Consider the following 25734-nt stretch of genomic DNA (forward strand, 5'->3'; position numbering starts at 1 on the left):
ACACATCAAAACACCCAGGGAACCTGCTGACCCGGGGCTGAGGCTTGCTGGGAGGGGCCTGGAAATGTGGGCAGGGGCGGTGGAATGAGTCGCACAGATTCATGGAGCTTTCAGTGTGCAGAGCCACATTCTTCCTTTCCTCCCAGGGGTGCCGGGAGCTTGCATGGACGGCAGGAACGTGTGTCCTTCTGGGTGGACCAGCCATGGCCATGCCGCGCCCCTCAGCATCTGCCCTCCCACCCCCTCGGGGATCCGTGGACGTCTCCATTGTCTCCTTCCTGGATCCTACAGAAGTTACCCGGAGAGGGCAGAAAAGAGGTTCCCCAGAGGAAGCAAGGGCCAAGCCTTCTCGCTCGGCCAGGAATTTGGGCTTGGTCTCCCAAGGAAGGGAGGAGGCCTGCAAGTAGGTTGCACAGCTGCTTCTCAGGAGAGAGAACACCACCAAGCAGGCCCTCAGCAAGTAGCAACTGTCACTGCTCTAACTGTGCATTAAATGGCAGGGATGGGTTGCCCAGTGGGACGACAGGGACGCACAGACCAACCCAAGGGTACTGACCTTCCTCTCTAGGCCAGCAGGTGAGGAAAGACACCTTCATCGAGGGAAGGACTTCTCTGCATCAGGCACTGTGCTGCCTGCTTCAAGGTGGTGCCTCTTTCTAGTCCTCCCAAGAGTCCTTCTTAATCCCACCCCTCACCCCCTTCCCTGCCCCAGCCCCTTCTGGAGGCCCCTCCTGAACCCTGCAGCCCATCTCTTCCCCAGCCTCCTGTGGGCACTGCTAAGTGGGCATCTGTCAGGAGCAAATGCCCCCAGTCAGTCAGCATAGATCATGTATTTTGGTCTTTCCCCTCACGCAGACTAGAGATTCAGAAACAAGTACCGTGTCTCATTTTTGCCAGTTAAAGCACACAGCTTTATTGATGATACATAAAAATGCAGACTTGGTGGACGAGGTTAAGTCAGTACAGCACATAGAAGAGGAGTGTACTTTTTCGCTCAATAAGTATCGTTCATAGGCTCGCGAAGAAAAGAGAGTAAATGGAAAGAATCCCATCTAAGCAGCAACTGATACGTTTTTGGCACAAGCCCCCATACGGGTCTGGTCTCCCCAACATGGTCCAGCTTAGACACAGAGACCACCACAGGCCAGGCATCCCCACTGAGGCTAGAACATGTTGTTCTTTAACCACAGCTGGCAGCTGAAAGGACCTCTTTACCACAGGAAGAAGGCTGCAAGGGAGCAATTTACAATGCACATTGCCTGCAGACTGAAAAACCAAGAGGTTACTCAAAGCTCTGCGGGAACCCCTGCTTGACCAGTAAGAGTGTGGTCCTGGATTTAGCAAGTGCAACTTTCACCCAGAGGTGTGCTGATCCAGCTAAGGCTGGGTCTTCAATAGCACCCACTGCAGAGTCTTTGAGAACACAAGTGTGTGTTCACCCATTGACTGGGCTTTGTTTTGGAGTGGATCAGTCCCACCCTGTCCGAGGGGCCACTTGAGAGGCCAGGGTTTCTGAGAGAAGCTGTCTGTTTGTGCTCCTGATAAAGAGGGGCAGGAAGGGGCATAGCGCTTGGGCTCTCAGCAACTCCCCCGACAAGGCTGGCTTTTCAGACAAACCCGTCAGGGGTTTCACAACCTGCCCCTCAGCACATTCACTTCCCTCTGGTACCAAAGGAAACATCAAGCCTGAAACGGACTTGGCAAGCATGTTATTAATAACTGTCATGCTTATTAACAAATTTAATCCAGCCTGCTGCAGAAATGAGCTGCAGCAAAGTGACACAGTCTCCCGACACACTTGGCTGATGCACATCTTCATCTGGCCCTGATTTTCAACACTGGCATTCAAGTTATCCGGGGCACACAAAGCCTTTCCCTCCTCAACAGCAGGGTCGGGAGTCGGGATTGTGTTTCCAGCAATGGAGAGGCTGGCCAAACGACTGTTGATATCACGGCTAAATGAAAAACTGGCATCCTTGGGCTCAGCTAACAACACTTTTCCCTGAATGAAAGGGCCCTTGGAGAGGCCAAGAGCACAACTGAAAGTTTTAAAGCTCTGAGCACTCCAAGTATTTTTGTGTTCATAAGGGAACGGTCGCTGTTTTACCAGGTATGTTCGACTGGCTTTGCCCCCACCTGAAGGTCTGTCCTCGGCACCACCGGGTGCCCCAGGTTCAGTCCAGTCCCCGTCCTCACTCCAGGGCCGTGCCATAGTTGTCAAATCAAACCAAATCTCGCACTCCTCGTCATCCAGTTCCTGCTCATCATCCCATTCCTCTTCCTCCTCCTCCAACTTCTCACTGTCATCTCTTCCTATGGTTAGTTTGTAAACGCAGTAGCAGGCACCAGCCCCAATCATCAGTCCTGCGGCCATCCAACCCACTTCCCGAGCCCGGCCCATGTTCAGGTCTGTTCAGCTGGGGGCAGGGAGGAGTGGTGGGGTGCGGTAGGACAGAACAGGAGAGGGTCTTGTTTCACTTGAAAGAAGAGGGTTCTTAAGGCCAGGGTGAGTGATGGTGGAGGGGAGTCAGCTTCAGCCTATTCCCGGCTCCTGAGGCTCTCCTGTGATGAATCTATGGGTGAAAAATTATATTAGGGCTTTTGGCAATACCTGGATTTTTGCCTCACGAGACAGACAAAGTGGAGTTTGAGTTCTGGCTGAGAGAGGCGGATTATTTGGCCACAAGTTCTTTGTTCTTTTCTGTCATCCTCTGTCTCCCTTCAGGACCCACCATTTGTCTCCCAGGGCCTACAGAGAAGGGCAGGAGTTGGGACTGGGCTATAATGGCCAGGAGGGTGACAGGTAGTCTCCTCCTCCACCACACCCCCAGCCCCAGAGACTTAGAGGCAGTCTCACCTACCAACCTCTACCAAAGCCAGTAAATTCCTTCTTCTCTTGTCTTCAGTGGTCAGTGGTCCTCCCACAGTGATTGATGGACAGTCTGGCAGAAGGACAGAGGGAACGACAGATAGCCGGCTTTGGAAAACTAAAGTGTAGTGGATGGATCAGCAATGAGAACACAGGTCCCTTTTCTGAATTTCCAGCCTTTGAGCTTAAAATATTTCTCACACCCTCCTGACTTTCCTAACACTGGTTTCCCCACCCCTCCCCCCTTGTCGTCCGCCATTTCCCCAGCAAAGGCCGCCACACCCCTTTCCCTGAGCCGAAATGGGAGGGGGTATGGAGGAAGGGGCCTGGAGAGGGCGGCTCAGACCCCGCCCGCAGCGATCCCAGCCCCCCTCCCTCATCTCCACCGCCACCCCCACCCAGGGGCCAAGCTTCATCCCACCTTCACACCGACCTGCACGGTCCCAAGGCACTTTGGTCCTTCCGTCGCCGCGACTTTCCCTGGCGACCTACTGGCCAACAGATCTACAAACCTGCAGACAGACGGTGGGGGGTCGGGGGGGGGGGGAGACAGAGGGAACGGAGTGCTTGGTGGACGTAGCAGCATTCGGGACACGAGTGCCCTGATACTAGAACCTTTCTTTCCTCGGAGTCTCTGTACCAGCCATTCACTTCCCTCACCCGCCGCCCGAAGTCCGCCAATTCTTTCCACAAAAATGGGCATGAGGAAAGGGACGGCAGTATTTAGAAAGTAGGCGAGAAGGGGACACAGACCCCTGTCTGCCGGAACCTGGATCCGTGGCGCTCTTGGCCTTCTCCCAGCCCCATCTCCCTCCAAGCAAAGCCCACGCTCATACCGACCTGCAACGCCCGTGGCTACTTTCCTTCTTCCTTCACGCGCCTGCAGAGTGATATGGGGGGCTGGTACCCAGACGGAGGCGACTAGCAGTACTTCTGCTCTAGGCAGCTCTGGTCACGTGACGACCGCGTCACCAGTGAGCTCTGGCCCCCAATTTCCACTCCCACAAGCAGTGCGGCAGGCGCCAGCCTGCCCCGTACCTCCCCCCATCACAAGGGGCCTTGTCACTCTTTTCCTCTGTAACAATACCAGAAGCCAGAAGTGACCGTGGCTCTCTGGTGTTTGCATTTGGCTTTCTCTAATTACAGAAAAGGGCAACACTTTTCCTGGGTCTATCATTTACTTACACTTCTTTTGAGGGGAATGTCTTACCGTTTCTTTGGCTCTGAAACTCCTGTCCCCTCTTTCTTCATTTCTACCCCTTCCCACATGCAGTCTCTGCACCAAAATTAAGCAGAGGGGCAGGGAAAAAAGCCCAAGTAACAGAGAGATTTTTGTTACTATTTTTAATATATTTATATTCTATTTCTTCCATTCTTTCTTAATTGACTCAAGTTACTATTTTGTAGTCAGAAAATACAAATATGTGTGTGTGTGTATAAAACAAGATTTCCTAGTTAATATGAAGGTCTCATCAATTTAAGCTAATTTGTACATTGAAAATATTTTCTTCTGACTGCAGAGGAGATAGCAGCTTTCAAATAGCATATGACACTTTAAAAACATACCCTTACAAACAAAGCCAGTGTGCTTTCAATATGATTTATAAGTTGATGGATAAAACGAATCTATAGTAAATTGGTCAGTGTTTTGTTATCAGTTTAGAGAAGTGAACCACTATCCCTTTCTTCTTGACTGAACTGTTACTTGTTAGAGAAGACTGCTGGATGGCTTCGATTCTGGTTTTGAAGGACAGACTCTCTGCAGACCCCAAATTCCAATGAATCTTATGTCTTCAGATGAACTTTACAAATTAGTAACTTCACAGATTAGCTTGCTCTTCATTCAAAGCTCTTTATTTAAAATCTATTCTCAAGTTTCATGGTGTAATCCATAAATCATCCAGAAATTAGAGAATTCCTTGCTAGCCCATTGATGAAAATGATAGGTGGAATTTTCATTTGATCACGACACTGGTGAAAGACCTGCGGTATTTGTCATTTGTGCACTGTATGTCCCCTTAGCAGTGCCTGGTGTTGAGCCTTTTCCAGTGGAAATAATGGTGAGGGTCTGTGGGTGACTGTAAATCGCTGCAACAACCTGACAGCCCTTGAGATCCATGTCCTTTTTCCCTCACAAAAGGCACAGTTCATAGGACCCCAAGCAGTGTTGCCAGGAAAAAAAGGTCTTTTCACCCTCTCCCTTCTGTTACAATTTCATTGTACCATCTATACAAGTCCCTCAGAATAATCCCAGAAGGTAGTGACAAAGTCTGCAGAACTTAGTTCCCAGACATCCAGCTGTCCCCGCTGGGGAGTCATGCTCTAAATATAAACCCTTCAGGCAGCCTCTTTCTTAGAACATTGTAATGTGACACTCCAGCAGGAAGCTCCCTGGGTGAGGCGCCCCTGTGTGGGGGAGGCCCTTTCAGGAGGTGAACCAGGAAGCCCAGAGTTCCTTGCTAGTGAAAAATTCACAAGTCAAGAACACGTCACAACTTTCTGGTCTTCCTTAAACATTTATAGTTCAAACACACCAACATTACAACTCATCTCTCTAAACCCCTAACTCATTTGTTTTGCCATCATCTCCTTACACTGTTCTTTTTATCATCCTTTATTTTACTTCTCCAAGGGAAGTGATTTATATTTATGAAGCCTTACTAACAGAACTTGCAGATTTAACTATCATTCAACTTTTGGCTGCTAAGAACGTAAAAAGTGGCTTTTATTTATTTTGAATATATACATTAGAAAGAACTGCAGAGCATGTAAAACTTAAGAAAGGCAGGTGTCATTGACGTGGCTCTACAATAAGGAATCATTTCACAACTCTTACTTAGCCATGCTTCAGGGACAAAAGCTCCACTCTTACCTCTCCTCATTTGTTAAAAATATCTTTCCCCTTCAGTATATTTTTCAATTTTTCCAATGTATAGCCCCTGACCACCATTCTCCCAGGCTGTCAGATCTTTCCTGTTTGGATCCACTCCCTCTCTTAAACTTCCTAAACCCCATGGGAAAGATAATCCTTTCAATTCTCTGTGTCATTTTGATCCACAATTCCTACCAAGGAACCTGGGGACTGACATTTAAAATCTATTTTCCCTCCATTATACACCCACCAACAAATACTTATTTAAGGGCATGCTATTTGCCTGACATACCATTTCAAAAGCAAAAAGGGAAAATCTTAAGCAATCCCTCAGACAAGTCTTCAAAAGACTATGTGAGTCCACTGTCAAAAGGAACCTTTTGGCTCAAATCAGTTTATGGTCATATATGATGCATGATTTATAAAGTATTCAAAAACATAAAAGGATCAGCAGATGGTAACACTGATGGAATTTTAGAGGGTAAGAAAAATAAATGATAGAAAATTGTTATCTTTAAAAGCTGTATTACTTTTTGTATCATGTTGTTTTTGTGTTGTGTATTAGTTAATTTTGTTTGATTGCAAGCAACAGAAACCACATCTGTTTAACTTAGTGAGGGAATGTCGAAGACTAGCATCAGCTCTGAGGTGTCAAGGTAGGAGGAACTGACAGATGATCTCTTCAGGGTGCCATAAACTTCCACTGATGTTTGGTTTTCTATCTTTGTTCAGGTTTAAATTTCAGTAAGAGTAAGTATTGAGTTGGTTTGTTTGGGGCACAATGCCCACCCTTTTGCTGTGGAAAATGACAGGGCATGTAAAATGTGAAATGCACTTCCTTTCTTTTCCTAGAGAGAACTGTAAACTGTTTCAGAGGTTATTGTTGATTTGCAGGAGCACTTTAACTATTTTGGATATACATCTTTTGTCCAGCTGTGACTGAGGTGCTGGGGGTATATTTGCCACAGCATGCTTTAGTTGTCACTGAATATTAGAGAGGTGCAGTTCTGAAATGGTGGTGCACAAGGCTGTCTTCTAGGCCAAAGCTACCTGACTTCCTTGACAGGATTCCATGCAGTCGCATCTACAGTACAAAGTATTGTGCTCATCCCTTCATGATCAATACCTGAATTTGTCTGGATAGTGAGAACAGATGCCTCTGTCAAGTAAAGACTCTCATTCAGAGAGACATATATAAATCTATATCTGAATGCCCAAACCCATGGATCTCTGCATTCCCTCCCTGTAAGAAAGCCACAGGGAAGCTAAGTCTCACAAGGAAATGACAACTGAAAAATTTATCCTGAGAAGTACAACCGTCAGGGGTACTAGAGGTTTCTGTTAGTTTTACCAGCCCCTTCTCTCCCCATTGGCAAGCTACTACTTGGGAAGCCACAACTTCAGAAGGTTGTGTGGTAAGCCTGCAATCACAGAGCAAGGGCATTGGTGCACTTTAAGAAGTGGCTTTCAGCTAAGAAACTTGAAGTACACTTACATATCATGGGGATGGTTCTGCCAAAGAAAGCTAATTTTTCCACGCATCTTAGCCAAGACTCCCTCTCCTCCAGACAGTGTTTGGGTGGGAACTATCAACACTTTCCTCTGACTCTTCTTTTCATATACTCCTGTTTGAATAAGCCCCTTCACTGCACATGATCTTTCTCTAAACACAGAATCATACAGTTTATTTGCTTTCTGCTTACTAAATTTCAGTCATATCCTGTTCATCTTAACCTTACACAGTATTGTATATCAATTGTATCTCAATAAAAATGGAAGAAAAAAGTACATTTTAGTCATATCCTAGTACTATTTTTCAGAAATTACATTGACATGAATTTCTCTGGAATTTTGCCTGTTCTCAAATCTCCCAGTCTCTTGATTTACTCCCATATTGTCTGTGGATCTTAAAATTTTAATACTCAGATAACAACCTTATATCTTAACTATCAGGGCATATCACACTATAGACCCTGTGTTATGACACTGTTTTATTATTTTTCCCACTTTCTTAAAAGTGGGAACTTTCTTAAAAGTTCGCTCATTGCTGACAGGTGAGTTGTTGAATTCATCAATACAGTCAGTGAAAAGGTTTCACACTAATTGCTGTATGCTGAGTTCAGCCAATTTTGACTTGGTCTAACACCTCTAACACCTACTTCATTTAAAGATGCTGTTGTCCATTTGTATATTTTGTAATGTTCTTTGTATGTCACTCACTTTGTCAGTGTGCATGCCTCCTATCTGACAGACATCCATGACATACTTGTGATTACCACTCAACCTTTTCTGTGTAGCTGGCTTCTGAGGGCTCCTGTGCCTTGCTAACTGATGAAAGTGAAAATCTATAGCTCTCTTGTTTAGAAGACTGGCCTAGTCAGAAGATTTATGTATTCTCAGACACACTGATGAGCTTATTTAGGATTGTGTTATGTGCTAGGCCCCAGAAGACACTAAGATTGCTTTGAGTGAAGTGTGTAACACTCCCTACAAGTGAGAAAATGTGGGACTTTTGGAGGCCATCACCCAACATCACTCTCCCACTCTTTTTTTTAACCAAATGAAAATAGCTTTACAGCCATTTTTTTTCTCCTAAAAAGAATGCAGTCTGGGGGTGGGAAAGGGCAGAACTGAAAGAAGAAGAACAACAACAAAACAGTAAGTAAGGAAAAAAACTGCATTCACTCCAGGTCTCCTTTTCTGATGGCTTTTTCTTTTCAGATCTGGGACTAGATTTCAGAGGAAATGGTAGACATTTATAGCTGGGAGGCAGGGAGGTGGAAGGAGAGGTTACTGTCCCAGGAGTCTAGGGAAGGAAGAGGCAATTTTTCAAAAAGTACAAGTGGCCAGTAACCCCAGGGGAAGATGCTGTCCCTTTCTGGTAATCAGAGGAAGGCAAACACCACTACAGGGAGATGGGATTAGGAAAGAAAGAGAGTAACAAGGCCTGCTATGGGGGAGGGAAGGGAGGGGGGCGGGCCCTCTTCTGCCGCACTGCTGGTGGGAGGGGAAATTGGGGACCCGAGTTGGTGGATGACGTAGGTCTCACGTGACCAAGAGCTGACGTGTGCAGAAGTCCTTCTTGTTCTGGTCGTTGTTCCCGTCTGAGTATCAGCTCCCCATTGCCCCGAAGGCCAGCGGGCCTGCAGCAGAGGAAAGGAGGAGGAGAAGGAGATTGTCCCGGATCCGTGCAGGTCAGTGCCTGGGAGATTCCAGAAGGTGGGGGTGGCCGAGGGTGCAGGGCGGAAACCGTCGCGGATCCTGGGGCGCCTCCGTCGTCTCTTCCACTCGCCGCCGGCTTTCCAAGACGTCTGTCCCGCCCGCAGCCCATTCTGATGCTGCGAAATGGTGAGCAGGGGGTGTTTGGGAGGAGCTCAGAGATCGGAACGTGGGAATCTGGTGGGAACCGAGGCCGTAATCTGGAAAGGGAGCTGTGCCCTGGGTGTTGGCCCCCAGTCCTCCAGGACGGTGCCAGAGGGGAAAGGCTGGACATGGGGAGGGGAGGTGCAACGTGATGTGTCAGCAGAACCCCGAGAGGGGTTGAAGGGATGGGAAACCTTTGACAGCCAGGCCTCCGAATTAAGGACAGAGTTTTCTGTTCTGGGGACCGGTCCGTCCACCAAGCACTAGGTCGCGGCAGTTTCCCGTCTTTCTGACTGTGACTGTGTCTTCCTGACCATGGCTCTGTGTCTTGTGGATCCGAGCCTCTCCCGGGTTGCCAGTCTTTCCGTAGGTTGCGGCACCACGCCAGGCTAGAGAAGAGGAAGGAAATTAACCCCGATTGGTGAAGGTCGATTTGAGGGTAAGACCATCTAGAGACCCTAACGGGGGCGGTGGGAGGATGGGGTGGGGAGAAACCAGAGGTAGCGATAATCTAGGTTAGGTCTGAGTCTGAGTGTGTTTCTCACACTCTTGGGACTGTGGCGAAATGGCGTGCAGTGTGTGTGTGTGTGCGTGCGCGCCCGTGTGTCGTGGGGGGTGGGGTGGGGGAGAATGACAGAAGGGAAACCTATCAGATAGTTTGTTCATAATCCTCTTCTCTCAACAGTACTTAGTCCCCATGTTTTCGATCTGTCATCCTGCAGGTCTGCTGTAGCAGGTGGCACCAGTTTAAACGAGGGAGGAAGTTTCCTCGGATCAGTAGAGGTCGGTTTGGGCGTGGGGGCTGCCTGGAATGGGGGAGGGGTTGGAAATTGCCCGCGGTTGGACAGGCTCACCCAATGTTATTATTTCCCCAACATCTCTCCCATTTCAGGCTAGGGAAGCGGCAGGCATGTGCATGTTTTGGATGGCAGAGAGAGGTTGTGTGTGTGTTTTTTTTTTAATCTGACAACCTAGATAGGTGAATCAGGAAAGCAACAAATGGAGGAACAGTCAATCCATCAAGGCTTCAGTTCTCATTGGCTCTGGTCTCTCTGCAGGTTGCAAGGGTTGTTGGGCGTGGCACACCTCCAGGGGAGGGAAGAAGGGGCAAACTGCTTGTCTGGAGGAGGTTAGTGCAATGGTGCCACTCCCTGGGAACATCCAAGTTTGGGGTAGCTGAGGCCCCAGCAAAGAGGATGGGCTCCACTGCCTTTATATAGGCTTGGGGAGGAGGTGGGCTGGGGAGAGTGAAATGAGGGGGAAAGAGTTTGTTAACAATCTACGTTTTTTACCAAGAACTCATTTGCTTGTCCCTCTGTGCAACTCTCTGCAGAGGACAACACAAGGAGAAGAGAAACTCCACCCCTAGGTCCACCTCCAGAATCAGTTGTCGTGGCCTTGAAGTGGCTGAAGACGATCATCCTCCACAGGCCTGCATCCAGGCCAGGCCCATAGCCCTCCTCCCCCAGCCTGAGTGACTACTCTGTTCCTTGGTCCCTGATACCATCAGGGACGATTGCATGGGCTACGCCAGGAAAGTAGGCTGGGTGACTGCGGGACTGGTGATTGGGGCTGGTGCCTGCTATTGCATTTATAGACTGACCAGAGGAAGAAAACAGAACAAGGAGAAAATGGCTGAGGGTGGGTCTGGGGATGTGGATGATGTTGGCGATTGTCCTGGGGCCAGGTACAATGACTGGTCTGATGATGATGATGACAACAGTGAGAACAAAGGTATAGTATGGTACCCACCTTGGGCCCGGATTGGGACTGAGGCTGGAACCAGAGCTAGGGCCAGGGCAAGGGCCAGGGCCACCCGGGCTCGTCGAGCTGTCCAGAAAAGGGCTTCCCCCAATTCAGATGATACTATTTTGTCCCCTCAAGAGCTGCAGAAAGTTCTTTGCTTGGTGGAGATGTCTGAAAAGCCTTATATTCTTGAAGCAGCTTTAATTGCTCTGGGTAACAATGCTGCTTATGCATTTAACAGAGATATTATTCGTGATCTGGGTGGTCTCCCAATTGTTGCAAAGATCCTCAATACTCGGGATCCCATAGTTAAGGAAAAGGCTTTAATTGTCCTAAATAACTTGAGTGTGAATGCTGAAAATCAGCGCAGGCTTAAGATATACATGAATCAAGTCTGTGATGACACAATCACTTCTCGATTGAACTCATCTGTGCAGCTGGCAGGACTAAGATTGCTTACGAACATGACTGTTACTAATGAGTATCAGCACATGCTTGCTAATTCCATTTCAGACTTTTTCCGTTTATTTTCAGCAGGAAATGAAGAAACCAAATTTCAGGTTTTGAAACTCCTTTTGAATTTGGCTGAAAATCCAGCCATGACTAGAGAACTGCTCAGGGCCCAAGTACCATCCTCGCTGGGTTCCCTCTTTAATAAGAAGGAGAACAAAGAGGTGATTCTTAAACTTCTGGTCATATTCGAGAACATAAATGACAATTTTAAATGGGAGGAAAATGAATCTACTCAGAATCAATTCAGCGAAGGTTCACTTTTTTTCTTTTTAAAAGAATTTCAGGTGTGTGCTGATAAGATTCTGGGGCTAGAAAGTCATCATGATTTTTTGGTAAAAGTGAAAGTTGGAAAATTTGTGGCCAAACTGGCTGAGAATATGTTCCCAAAGAGCCAGGAATAAGTTCTTGATTTTGTAGTTTAGAAGCAACACATGTTGTAAACTATTCCTTTTCTCCACCTTGTCTATATGGTAAAGGAATCCTTTCAGCTGCCGGTTTTGAGTAATGAATATCATATTGTATCGTCAATGCTGATATTTATCTGAGTTGGTCTGCAGGCCTAAGCTGGATGAATGAATATCACTACCTGTTCTGAAAACGTTTGTTGCTTTTTATCTCACTGCCTAGATTGAAATATTTTTACTATTTCTTCTGCACAAGTGACAGTGAACCAATTCCTCATAAATAAGCTCCCTCCTGTCATTTGCATTGACTGCATTTGTGTATCATCAGTGAAGTTGTGTGTTAATGCTGGAAAGAAAAAAAAAAAGAGAAACCATACTTGTCTTTCAGTGTATAATCTAGTTGGAGAGATAAGAAACATACAAACAAAAAGAAAACAGAATATCTCAAGCATATACTCTTTGTTAAATATTCGCACTCAGAGCACGAGAAAGCAAAGGTTTCTGCGGGATACAGTAGTCAGCTACAGATTTATGAAAGAAGTGTTCATTTAAAATGAATCCTCAGTGGGGTAGGTAGTTAGGGAGTTCCATGTGATGGGAGTGAAGGGGACTGGTGTGAGAAAGGCATGGAGGTAGGAACTCTCTTGCTGTGACAGTGAGGAGACTAGTTTGTTTAGAGTGGAAAGTGTGACCAGAAGTAAATAAATTTGGAAAGTTGGCTGAAGCCAGTTTGTGGAGAACTGTTTGAATATTACCTCACCGAACGCTGAGAGCCAGTAAATAATTTTGACTAGAAAGAATAATTGGAATTCATATAGAAGTCCCTCTCTCACCTACTATGCAGTGTCCATGAGAGTATGGCAAAAATGGAGTCTTTCAAACCCTGGTGGTAGGAATTCGCTTACACTGGCACGAGGTTTGCAGAGGGCCATTTGGTAATACATATCATTAGCCTTAAAATATGTAATCCCTTTGTCCTAAGGAAATAATTGAATCATTGGCCAAAGATTGTATGTGCAAGGCTGTTTATCCCAGCACTGTGTGAAATAGTAAAAATTAAAAACAACTTAAACAATTTAGCACACTGGATTGGTTACATATATTAAGGAATATTCACATGGTGTAAGATAAATATGTCAATTGCAATCCATATTGTCAGGGAATGATATTCATCATGCACTGGTAAGTGAGAAAGGTAGGTTAGATAGGAGTCTTCTTAGTATGATTCAATTTTTCTGAGAATATAAGATTTTAAGTAGACACTAAAAACTCTGGAATTACAGACATCCATATAGTAACAGTGATTGTCTTTTGGGTGGAAGGATAGTGTAATTTTTACCTTTTTACTTTTTATTCATCTGTGTGTTCTTATTAACCTAAAACAAATACTGATTTTTCAAAAGTTTTTGAAAAAGGAAAGTGTTGGGAATGGAGCAGGTGATTGATTGGAGCATGAACTGAGTAGAAAAAGTATTTACATTAAACATAAGATGGGTTGAAGTTTTCTCTCTGAAATAATAGATGAGTGCTAAAGATGGGGCTCACTGTAAGAAGTAAATGAAGTTATATATGTGAAATACTTAGAATTTTCTGGCACATAGCAATTAATTAAGAAAAATGAGCACACTTAGTTCCCTAGAATTCAGGGCCAATAGTTGTTCTGGTTGACCTTTGTGTTGCTGGGGGCATTTTGCCAAGTGTCAGCATCATTTAATAAATAATAACAACAATAAAGGTTAGCATTTATTAAGTGACTACTGTGTAGAGTGATGTCATTCCTGCAAGGCAACTGTTAACCATAGTTTCTTAAAGAAATAGGCTTTTCTTTTTTCTAAGTACTCAAAATGTTTTATCAGACATGATCTCACCTGCCCTTACAATGTATCGTTGGTCAGTTTGGGGATGTTATCCTATTTTATACGTAAGTCCAGGAAAGGGTAAAATCTCTGTTCAGTTATGATCTTGTTTTAGCTCCAGGCTTCCATATACTTACTCAGATGTTGCCTATAGTAGATAAAAGGATCAAGGATTGATCAGCTTAAAGTTGTTGGGTATGGTGACTATTGAATCATGCACATGTTGGAGCTCCTTTGACATCAGTTTTAAGGGTGAATGAGGGTAAAGGAATTAAAATTTTTTCTTGCTCTATTATTAGGCAGGAAACAAGGATTTGGGAGGGAAAGCCTTATCCATTTAAAATAAATTGACTTTGAGATACCTGTGTGACATCTAGATGGATATACCCTAATGTCGTTTGAGTGTATTGATCTGGTGCTCAGAAAAGACCAGGCTGCAGACATAGATTTGGGGGCCACCAGAGAAGAAATGATAACTAAGGACATGGGAGTGAATGTGATACCCAGAGAGAAGGTGCAGAGTGTAAGAGTGGAAAGCAGCAGAAGGAACTGGATAAGGGATTGTGGCAACTGGGGAAAGAAGCATCGAATTCCAACTGTGGATACCCTTCCAGACACTAACTATCAATATACCTATATAGTCTGTACATCAAATTGGATGATACTGTAGGTAAAGTTTCAGAATCTGATTTAAATTTTTTCTACTTTTCTTCTAAAAATTATTCATTGGAGATACTTAAGAAAATAGAGACAATAAGAACAAACTTGTTCCCTCACCCAGATCTGTATTGTGAACATCTAGAAAATATTCTGATCAAGCCATGTTGAACTGGGGTGCTGAGTGACTTTTTGACCTGGGGTGGCAATGAGGTGAACTTGGGTAATAAAAAGCCACCCTGTAGCAGGGGCACAGGCCTGACTAGTGTCCATCTGCTCCGCAGGACTCTTTTCTCATCCTTTCCTCCCTTCCCATTCTGCTTCCCTTTCCTTCCCTCACACTTCTCTCTTTCTTCCCTCCTCTGAGAGACCATTGACAGTAGTCTTTTTGTGCTTCTGTGTCTTTTGGGGGTGATCGTTTCATTTCCATGACACCAGGTCATGCCCCAATGGGCATTTGATACAGAATGATAATTGTCGTTGCTGGGTATATATGGCTGGATGCCAAGACTTTTTGGACCGTTGTCGAACAGAGACTGAGAAAGCACCGGTCTTATTGTGGAACAGCCCTATGTGCATTGCATGAATCTTGATGTCCCATACCTGGTATTATTTGGAACTGAATCACCCGGACTTTGGGAAGTGCTATGTGAGACAGATGTGTGACTGCCTGGTCCAGGGAAGACACAGGGCCGGCCCAGCCACGCTCTGGTGTCCTGATGCTTTCACATCAGAGGTTGCCACTCAAACATTTTGGGAAGGGCACCCTTCTAGTATAGTAGCCGTGATTGTGGCAGCTTGTGGGGGCAGGGAGGAGCCAGTATCCTTTCTTTAGAAAGGATGACAGTTTCTTGGAAACTGAGGAAATTAGAACTCAAGAATATTCTGCTATTTTGTTTTTATCTACTGATTTTAGGAATTTAAGTGGGTCTATTCCAGTCAAATGTGTTCCAAGGTGATTTTACAAAGATGGAGTATAGTTCTCTTATAAATTGTCACCCAAAGCATAATATTTAAGGCTCAGGAAACTGGTTTTCTATTTTTAAATTCATATTTTACTTGCCTTGTTTCAAAAGAGATTCAAAGTGTAGATTTAGCAAATTGATGTAGTTTAGGCAAATTTTGTGTTTATGCCTCTGTTTGGTTAATTTCTCTGCTCTATTCCCTTGAGAGTGGTTTTGCGAAGAATGATTATGACTATTTTCAATGCTAACATTTTACATTCATTCTTCATCATATCCCAGACTGAAGCTTTTTTCCCCTGATTTTTCCATTCAAACTGTGGCTCTTCTTGCCTTTAAACCAGAACTATCATGCTGCCATCTCCGGGTGCAGAAGACTAGGATATTGACCCCTGAGGTGTGGTATCAAGCAGGATAACACATATTTACTTTCAGAGATGTGTATCTCCATGCTTTTCCCTCTCCACTGTGTCCTTCTCAGGCTTGTGTTAAGGGCTTGGGCATTGTTGGGTTTGGGGATAAGCCTGAGGGGAGGGAGAAGGGAGGGAGGGGGAAAGAAGCCTTGTTGGAGGGGTAGCTTCATTCTAACAGGTTCATGTCAAAGGAATTTGATCCAGCACTGACAGTGGGCTAAGTGTAACTCTTTGACCCTTGTTGACCAGTTACATTTTAAAAAGTGAAAGAGTAAGTGTATTACAAGCATCTTTGGGTATTAGAGCCTTCTTTGGGCATTAGAGCATTTCTAAGTTTGCACATGGACATAACATGTTATTAAATTGGTTAGATTTTCTTTTTTGAAAATAAAAAAAGAATGAGAGTCTGTTACTCTTAGAAATGTAATTACCAAGTAGAACAGATTTTTAGTGTTGGCTGCTCAGAACATTCTGTCTCTAAGATCGATGTACATCAGGAACCACACAATCATCAGAAGGTTGTTTATTTAGTGCTTAGGGAATTGGGGCAAGCTGACTTAGCTAGATGTTGGTGCTGTCAAAGTAGAAGAACCTGATGCACCCACGTCAGCTATGGGGGTTGACTTGTGTCTGAAATCAAATACTTGTATTCAAGAGCTAGAGCATGTTTCTCTCTGTACACAATTAGAAACTTTGTCTGCCCAGATGACCCTTAGCCAGAGGTGGATTATCAGTTGATAGTAGTTTTGTGATTGTTAAGATGTATTATCAGTTAGTTTCCATACAGGATTTGAGAAATGTATATTTTATAACAGGAGAAAACTGTAGTATTTGTAATGCATTCCCTCCTATATATTGATTAGTATCTCCCTTTTCTGCACCTTTCTTATGAGTAATGATAACGTGTTATTGATTTTTTGGAAACCAAGGTAAAACAAATTGTTACCTCTTTAGTTTTTTTCCCATTTCTACTTCAGTTTTCTGTTTGCTGAAATGTGGTTTAACTATAACCTTGCTAAATTTTGTGGCTTTCTTTCAATAAGCTGTAATGAAAATTCTGACATAATGAAATGGATCAATAAAACAAAACTTTTAATTTTTACTGTCTTCCATCATTTAAAATGAATTAAATGGATTATCTTTTTGATATTAGAAAAGTTGGAATCTAGGCAAGACCAAATAAAACAGACAACTGTTTTCTAAATCTTAAATCCATTTAAACTGACTTGGAGACTAATTCTTTGTAATCATTTAGTATTAAGATCATCAATCTTCACCTCTTGTTATGCTGGTCTGTGTAATCTATAGCCAAAAATTGAAAGTATTAAATCGCACCATGTTGCTTACAAAAATTGCTTAAAATCTGATTGATTTTCTTCTGATATGAAAGTTAAACCTTTATGTTATGAATGTCATAATTCATGAATGTCTATAAATATGTCACACACATGTGTTTAGGTGGAAATGACTGTATTTGGGGAAATAATAAGATATTAGTAACACTCTGGAATTGCTTTTCAGTTATTTTTAAATTATGAATAGAAGTCCCAGATATATTTAATTTAGAAAGTGGAAAAATTAGTATCTGGGGAAGAAGACCATATTATAGCCTCTGCATTGATGGACAGGATTATGCATCCACCTGGGCATTTGACTACCTCTCTGAGACAGCACTCAGAGTTAGCACTCTGAGAGATTATTTTTCATAGTGAACTCTATTTTAGTCTTCTTTATTATATTTTCTTAAACCATAGAAGTTCTTTATGCTTATTAACAACTCAAACAGATAAAATGTAAATTAAAACATAAAACTGCCCTCTTCTCACCCATTTTTGCAGTTACCTGCTATTAATGTGTTCTATGCATGTGCTGTACTATGCTGTGCCAAGTCACTTCAGTCACGTCTGACTCTTTGTGACCCTATGGACTGTAGCCCGCCAGGCTTCTCTGTCCATGGGATTCTCCGGGCAAGAATATTGGAGTGGATTGCCATGCCCCTCTCCAGGGGATCTTCCTGACCCAGTGTATGAACCCCCATCTCTTACATCTCTTGCATTGACAGGCGGGTTCTTTACCACTAGCACCACTGCATATTTAAACATAAATGATACACATATTCATATTTTTATCAGAAAATGAGGTCATTGTCCATATATGGTTCTGTTCTGCAACTTTTATTTCACCTAAAATCATGTGTATATTTCCATGCAGATCCTACCTCATTCAACTTTGTTCATGGTAGTCATATCATTCAGCCTTTCCCTTTATGGTTTCTAGGTTTCTGGGCATGCTGAGGCAAGCTTTTACTCCCCCAAGAGTTTACAATAATTTTTAATATTTTATTCAAACTTTTAAAAATAACTGTGTGTTTAATTCTTCTTGTATATAGTTTTATGTGTGGTATGAAGTAGAGACATAATTTTACTTCTTTTTCCCAGCCCTAGACATTGACTATGCCATCCACTTTTTGGCATACCTTTTTAGACATCATTAGTTATAGGTTATCTACCTAATGTTATTCTTCTCTATAAATGGAAACGTTATTCCTCTTTCTGCTATCCTCCTGGTAGGATGCACTGGAAACTTGTGGTGAAGTCCTATATTACAGAACCTGTTTATTAAAGATGGAGTGAATTATATTGGGTTGTCATACTAGTAATTAATTTTTATGGGTCTATTATGAAATAGAGAAAAAATTTAAGAAATTTAAAACACCAAAGGATAAATACAGTGCACTATGGGCTATTAAAATGCTACAATTTGTAAATGGTAGTCTAGCAGGTGACTTACATGAGTGTGACAACACTTCACTCAAAGCATGACAATGAATGAGCTAATTGGTGTATTTGAGAATTTGAAAATCTGCTAGCTGACTCAGTCTTCCAAGCAGAAGAGTTATTACATATTGTCACATATGCCTTGAAACCAAAGATATGAAACTGATCTTTTTGAAACATGGAATGAACTGTTCAATCTAGAGGGCTTGAGCACTATGAATTAAGACATTTTGGAGGACACTTACAAGATAAAGTGATATTCTTATCAGAAAACTGGAAGAGGTACAGATTTAAATTTGTAAAAGACACTTGTGCACAAATAGATAATATAATTTAAAAAGTGTATCAATGACACACTGACACTGGAGACAATTGGTTGAAGTAGCAATTAATTAAAACATCCTATGAATGAGTTTGATATTAGATACTCCTTTCACTAGTAATATATATCCTTTTAAGCAAAAGAAATAAGAAAATGTTGGCACATGGTCTGAATAGTGCAATACTTCCTAAAAACTTGCTAGAATAGAAGAAAGCTATTGATTTTTGTGTGTGTTTATCTTTGCCTAGGCACCTCTTCTATTTTGCTTATTGACTTCATGATCTTTAAATAGTACTTGTGTTTTAGACAAATACAGTCATATCAATTGTAAATAGAAATTGGTTTTAACTTTTCCCAATTTTACACTAATTATTTATTTTCTTATCTTATTGCAATAAATTGAATCACCAGAAATATTATTGAATGAAAATGGAGATTGTGGATGATCTTGACTTGTTCCTGCTTTTAGTGGAAATGACTTTGGCATTTAATGGTTAAAATGAGGATTGCTGTTAACTCTTGGTAAAAAACACTTTCAATATTTAAGTCATTCCCTTCTATTCTTGTTGGTATCCATTAGGAGTAGCTGCTGATTTTTTCTATCCTACTAGGTCATAGTAGAGATTTTTCTTGCCAAACTTCTGGGTTCTGTTTGTTTATAAATTTTATATTTTGTTAATATTTTATTTTGATTTTTTATATTATTATTAATATTTTTATAGTTGCCTTTTATATACTATCTTTAGCAGATTTTGATCTTAAGTTTGCTAACTTTATAAAATTCATCAGTGAACTTTCCATTTTTTCCCTCTTTTCTGATAGAGTTTAAATGATATTGATCTTAACTGTAGTAAGTGTTAGTTGCTCAGTCATGTCCAACTCTTTGCTACCCCATAGACTGTAGCCTCTGTCCGTGGAATTCTCCAAACAAGGATACTGGAGTGGGTAGCCATTCCCTTCTCCAGTGGATCTTTCCAACCAAGGGATCGAACCCAGATCTCCCCCTAGCAGGCAGATTCTTTACCATCTGAGCTATCAGGGAAGCCCAATATTAGTCTTATCTCTTCTTTAAAGGTAATACAGAACTGAATTGAAAAACCATATGATCCTGGTTCCTTTTTTAGTTGTAGGTCTACAATCACATTTCTAATCTTATCTCTAGTAATTTGTCTTCTCAAATTTTCCGGTTCTTGGATTAATATTGATAACTTCTGGGAACTTATCCATTATCTTTAGATTTTTAAATTTGATATCAAACATATATATATAAAGTTATAGCTCTTTTAATCACATCTATTTATGTAGTGAAAGCCTTCATTATTCATAATTTATATACTTTTGTTTTTCTTCTGTTATTACTTAGTTTTACTTATGAAGAGTTTATTTTAGTGGTCTTTGAAAGAACCAGGATTTTATTTATCATTTCTACAATGGTTTTTTCTGATCATTACTTTTAACTTTTTGCAAATTTCTTCTATCTTTGGATTTGTTTTCTTGTACTTTTCCAATTCTTCAAGAAGAGAGCTTATTTCTTTTGTTTATGGGCTTCTTGAATAATAGTGATAATTAATTTTCTCTGAGTACAGCTTTAGTCATGCCTCATAAGCCTTGAAATGATGTATTCTTTTTCTTTTTGTCTTGCTTTTAGCTTGTAATTTTACTTTTAATTTCCTCTTTGACCCAGGGGTTATTTTGGAGAATAGTGCTTTATTGTCAGGCAGTTATATTTAATGGTAATCTTTTATTTATTTATAATTTTATTCTGTTAAGACAATGTACCTATAAATTTGTTCCTTTTTCAGAATGTATTTCCTGTTTCATTTAATCTGAGTTTTTAAATTTGAAAATCATGTTTTTCAATCCCAGAAATTATTTTTTCTGCTTTAGTTGTATTTTTTAAGTACTGTTGTTAGTTATTTTGCTAAAGATTATATCTGACTCCTTAAGTAGTTCTATTTCAGTGGGAGATAATGTAAGTTTTAAAGTGCACAGACAATGAATATGAATAGTCATTTATGGAAGTAATACAAGTGACTGGAGAAATTTGGGGACTAGAAATTTCAAGGAAGGTCTTTGGAGATATCCCTTGGAGGCAGGAGTGGGACTTGATTGAAGTAAATTTTATGATTCTGTGTTTATTCTTCACTATATGTGCATTTTCTTCAAACATTATTTCTTAGACATATCTAGTGATGCCTACCTAAGTGGTAGATTACCCTCTTCCCAGGTTGCTCAAATGGAAAAGAATCTGCCTGCAATGCAGGAGACCTGGATTTGATCCCTGAGTCAGGAAGAACCCCTGGAGAAGGGCATGGCAGGCCACTCCAGTATTCTTGCCTAGAGAATTCCATGGACAGAGAAGCTTGGCAGGCTATAGTCCATGGGGTCCCAAAGAGTTGGACACAACTGAACGACTAATACTTTCACTTTCTCTCAGTGATGCTTACCTAAGTGGTAGATTAAATAATTTTCAGAAATATCATTAGACTGTTTACTATTAGACCATAATTTGTTTTCTCACTCTAGCTCCCCTACCTCTTCCAGATTTGTAATGTATCACATTACCACAGTGCTCCATCTATCATTATTGTATTGTATTGTATGTTGATTACCTTAGTTGTAGCTTAAAAGAGCTATGTTCAGAATTTAGTGTCCAAGAGAAAACAAGCTGTGTAGAGACTATGGCTTGACCAACAGCTGATACCATTTCCCAGTGGGCTACTCCTACTTATGTCACCAAAGAAAATCTCTGAATAGTCAAAAATAAAAAAATATATAGTCATTTACCAAAAAACTACTGAACATTTCCATGTACTCTCTCATTGGAATCTTGGAAAGTGCAATTTCCTTCTTTCCCTGAGGATGGATTCTTATTCACTCTTAAAACAGAGACTTAATATTGCACTGGAGATGATAAATATACACCTATTTGCATGTATATATTGGCCTGGCCAAAAAGTTTGTTCAGTTTTAAGTAAAAATAAAAAGATGCATTTTTTTTTCATTTTCGCCAAGAACTTTATTGAACAACATAATTCACTAACGAACTTTTTGGTCAACCCAAAATATATGGTAAACTATTATGTTTTTTATATAAACTTATATTCTTGTTTTTCTCTCCCACAATATGTTTTACTTTCCCATTTTCCCCATTCTTTTCTTCAGGAAAGGTTTATGGAAGGGCTTTGTCATTTCCCAAAGCCCAAACACATGAAAGTATCATGCTAGATATAGTTGATGCTCTACAGTAAGCTGTGTCTATTTATGGTTTTATTTACATTCAACCTTCTGAAGAGTCAGTGTGTTCAGTATGAGGATTCATGTCTTGCTTCAGTTGTTGAAACTCCTGTGCCACAATCTCTTCAAATATCACCTTTTGCTTATTCACTCTAGTCTTTCTTTATGGAACTTTTTCCAAGTATATTTTGATAGTTTTCATTCTTTCTGCTATGTCTTCTAGCTTCTCATTCATATTTTGCATCACTTATTGTTTTTATGCTGCCTTCCGGGTGATTTTTTTGAGATCTATCTTTGAACATTTTAGTTATCTCCTTGCTTTTGAGTTTGCCTCTGCTCAGGCCACATACATTTAACCAGTTCCAGATTAATTTTTACGTTTTTGTTCTTTGGGATTGCTAACATGTAGGAACTGTGATTTCAACCCTACACATTTGGGTGGAGCTGTTCTGGATTCTGATAATTCCCATGGGTCTCTTTATCCACCCATAACCTCACATAAAAGACAAGTTTTCTTGTTATATATCTTTGCTGTGAGAAAAGGTTTTCTAGTCATCATTTTAGGTACCAGTTGTACTTCTATGGGATCTGGATTTAGACAGGAGCTCAGTACCAGCTTCCCGTCTTCCACTGTCTAGAGCTGTTGCCTTCTGTTACTGTGTGGGATTAAAACCCTGCTCCCCAGCCCTAAAAGCCAATATCCATCTTTTGTCTTTATCTCTGTTTGTCTTTATCTCTTGCTTACTGTTGTTAGTCCCTTCCTTGTTTCTTGGGGATTTCCATTTTGTGATCAGGTGGTTGATTATTTCATGATTATGAGGTTGACTATATTACTACTTTTAGAGGGGAGTACGTATTCTATCATTTCTGAGTTGTCAATGGAAGGGATCAGTGCTGAGTCAGTTCAGTCTGCTATTAACTGAAAGTTCCTCAGATAGTTTTGTTGGATTGAATTGTGTAGATGTGGTGCCTCCTAAGAGACATCTTGGGGGAATGCTGTTTTATATTTCTTCCAGTCACATAGTATAGGGTCTTAACATGCTTTCTGTATCCTGGAATGGCAATGATAGGGAAGCAGAAGAGAAAGTCTTGATTATTCAAGGAAGACACAGAAGCAAATGGAGAGCCATCATGTCTGAAGGGGCCACAAGGAGGGAATGAAATTGGTGAATTATGTAGAACAATACTAGAATCACGTGGGCTCCTTCCTTCCAAGGACTCTAAGGCACTCTTATAAGCATCTTTAAATTTAGACACACCATGGAGAAAACATGGAGAAAACTGATACTGTTTCAGTCACCCCCATGGAATGAGAAGACAGAACAAAAATTGTGAGTGTTGCTATGGAAAATAAAAAGTTGGTTGTCTTACACACCTGAAGTTGTGGACTGAGATTTATTATGGTTACACATAAATACATACACACACACACATATATATATACAAACACACACATGCAGGCATATTTGTATATGGATAGTAAACAAGCTGGAAGGATACACCACAGTGTATTAGAATGGCATTCTGTAGCAATAAGATTGCAAGACAAGTGTGGAGATTTCTTAAAAAACTGGAAATAGAACTGCCATATGACCCAGCAATCCCACTTCTGGGCATACACACTGAGGAAACCAGATCTGAAAGAGACACGTGCACCCCAATGTTCATAGCAGCACTGTTTATAATAGCCAGGACATGGAAGCAACCTAGATGCCCATCAGCAGATGAATGGATAAGGAAGCTGCGGTACATATACACCATGGAATATTACTCAGCCATTAAAAAGAATTCATTTGAACCAGTCCTAATGAGATGGATGAAGCTGGAGCCCCTTATACAGAGTGAAGTAAGCCAGAAAGACAAAGAACATTACAGCATACTAACACATATATATGGAATTTAGAAAGATGGTAATGATAACCCTATATGCAAAACAGAAAAAGAGACACAGAAATACAGAACAGACTTTTGAACTCTCTGGGAGAAGGCGAGGGTGGGATGTTTCGAGAGGAATCGGGTGGAGAGGGAGGTGGGAGCGGGGATTGGGATGGGGAAGACGTGTAAATCCATGGCTGATTCATATCAATGTATGACAAAACCCACTGAAATGTTGTGAAGTGATTAGCCTCCAACTAATAAAAAAATTTAAAAAAAATAAATAAATTAAAAAAAAAAGATTGCAAGACATTTATATTGTCTTCTTTGCCTAGTTAACTACACTTTTCCTTATTTTAGCTCAAATTTTACTCCCTGGGGGAATGTTTTCTGTCCCCTTTCTACTCCCTCAGAGTGTTTTGATATTCTGCTGTATATTCTTATATACCAGTGTCCCATTCTTTCTTTGCACTTACACAGAATTAAAATTATACATGTATTTGTATGATTACTTGATTAATGTATATCTTCCACTAGTCCATGAGCTTCATGAATGCAAAGATTTAGTTTGTTTTTTTCACCACTGTATTCTCAGTACCTTGCATACGCAGTCAAAGACTTACTAAATGGATAAATGAATACATTTCTGCATTGTTTGAATACTTTTGCAATGATTGTATTAATTTCATTTTTAAAAGAAAATAAAGATTATCCCATTTAGAACAAATATAAACATAGATTTTCTGGGCCAGTAATTATTTGAGGGTCACACTTCCTATTAAAAATGTGTTGGTAACTATAGCCTGTTTCTCCTGAAAAATCTACATACACCCTCCTTTCATTCCTAACAAAGAACTTTACATATACTTTAGGTAGTTATAGATTTGGCCAAGAGAACATCTGGTCTAGGTTTATCAGTGTGTGGTCAGTGGGTGAGAGTTCCTTGGACATTGGCCTAAACCTGGCTGAGGGGTGACCAGGGAGGAGGTGGAATGACAAGCAGCAACCTTGCTGCAAGGTAGACTCTTCCTGGGTTCCCAGGAGTTTGTGAATGAGAGGCCTACCAGACTACACTCCTCAGGCTAGGTGGGAGGTAGTAGAATGGCCAGGGGGGAGCTTCTACTCAGGGAAAGAAAAAGTGAGTCTGTGTCACTTCTCTAGGCTACATGGAAACCCTCAGTTGTAGGGGTCTAAGAGAGAGGGATCCCATTCTGGTTTCCATTGGTGGGAACAGTGCTGCCATCTGTGTTGAGGCTGAGTTATCTCGGTGGAAATTTGGGAACGGGGTGGAAGGGGCCAAAGGCATTTACTCAGGTTACCACTTTGGTCACCTGTTCATGTTTATTTTTGAGATGAGCAACAGAGTCAGGTGCAAAGAATGAGAGACTGTGGAATTTGGGAAGGGGTTGAGAGACAGCACCTTATGCCCATCCTGATGGGACAGGGAAAATCAGACCATCTTTGCAACTGTTACACTCTCAGCTGCCTGGGCCTCACAGCTCTTCCCTTTGCCCAGAGTTGAATCTCACTGTTTAGAAGGATTCAGTCTGAAAACTTATCAAATAGTTTAAGCACATTTATAACTCTTCTTACGTGGAAAAATAGTACAATTGTAAAACTTGATTGGATTAAAGCACTTGCATGAAGTGAGGCCTCCCTCTTAAGTTGGAAATATTTTTGGGGGCCATGCTGGATCTTCGTTAGGATCTTCCCTGGTGGCTCAGAGGTTAAAGTGTCTGCCTGCAATGCGGGAGACCTGGGTTCGATCCCTGGGTCAGGAAGATCCTCTGGAGAAGGAAATGGCAACCCACTCCAGTATTCTTGCCTGGAGAATCTCATGGACGGAGGAGCCTGGTGGGCTACAGTCC

The 25734-nt window shown here is 41.7% G+C and overlaps 2 protein-coding genes across 15 annotated transcripts; one reads left to right on the forward strand and one right to left on the reverse strand.

Moving 5' to 3' along the window:
* Positions 1-884: 884 nt before the first annotated feature.
* Positions 885-3826, reverse strand: LOC133051815 (protein ARMCX6-like). 13 transcript variants are annotated; one of them, XM_061136452.1, is made up of 4 exons: positions 3710-3826; positions 3303-3381; positions 2866-2942; positions 885-2573 (listed from the first exon to the last, which is right to left on the reverse strand). In XM_061136452.1, exon 4 carries the CDS (start codon positions 2399-2401, stop codon positions 1469-1471), a length of 933 nt encoding a protein of 310 aa, XP_060992435.1. In that variant the 5' UTR covers positions 2402-2573; positions 2866-2942; positions 3303-3381; positions 3710-3826; the 3' UTR covers positions 885-1468. The 13 variants fall into 13 exon arrangements, 10 of the variants coding, with proteins under 10 accessions (XP_060992435.1, XP_060992437.1, XP_060992434.1 ...); XM_061136454.1 differs by having other exon boundaries at positions 2862-2942; XM_061136451.1 differs by having other exon boundaries at positions 2858-2942.
* A 4970-nt stretch (positions 3827-8796) lies between these two features.
* Positions 8797-16755, forward strand: ARMCX3 (armadillo repeat containing X-linked 3). 2 transcript variants are annotated; one of them, XM_061137412.1, is made up of 5 exons: positions 8797-8935; positions 9464-9543; positions 9827-9887; positions 10163-10233; positions 10438-16755. In XM_061137412.1, the coding sequence occupies exon 5, from the start codon at positions 10625-10627 to the stop codon at positions 11762-11764; it is 1140 nt and encodes a 379-aa protein (XP_060993395.1). In that variant the 5' UTR covers positions 8797-8935; positions 9464-9543; positions 9827-9887; positions 10163-10233; positions 10438-10624; the 3' UTR covers positions 11765-16755. The 2 variants fall into 2 exon arrangements, with proteins under 2 accessions (XP_060993395.1, XP_060993396.1); XM_061137413.1 differs by lacking the exon at positions 10163-10233.
* The last annotated feature ends 8979 nt before the right edge of the window (positions 16756-25734 follow it).

Source organism: Dama dama, chromosome X (assembly GCF_033118175.1).
Source record: "Dama dama isolate Ldn47 chromosome X, ASM3311817v1, whole genome shotgun sequence".
Lineage (NCBI taxonomy): Eukaryota > Metazoa > Chordata > Mammalia > Artiodactyla > Cervidae > Dama > Dama dama.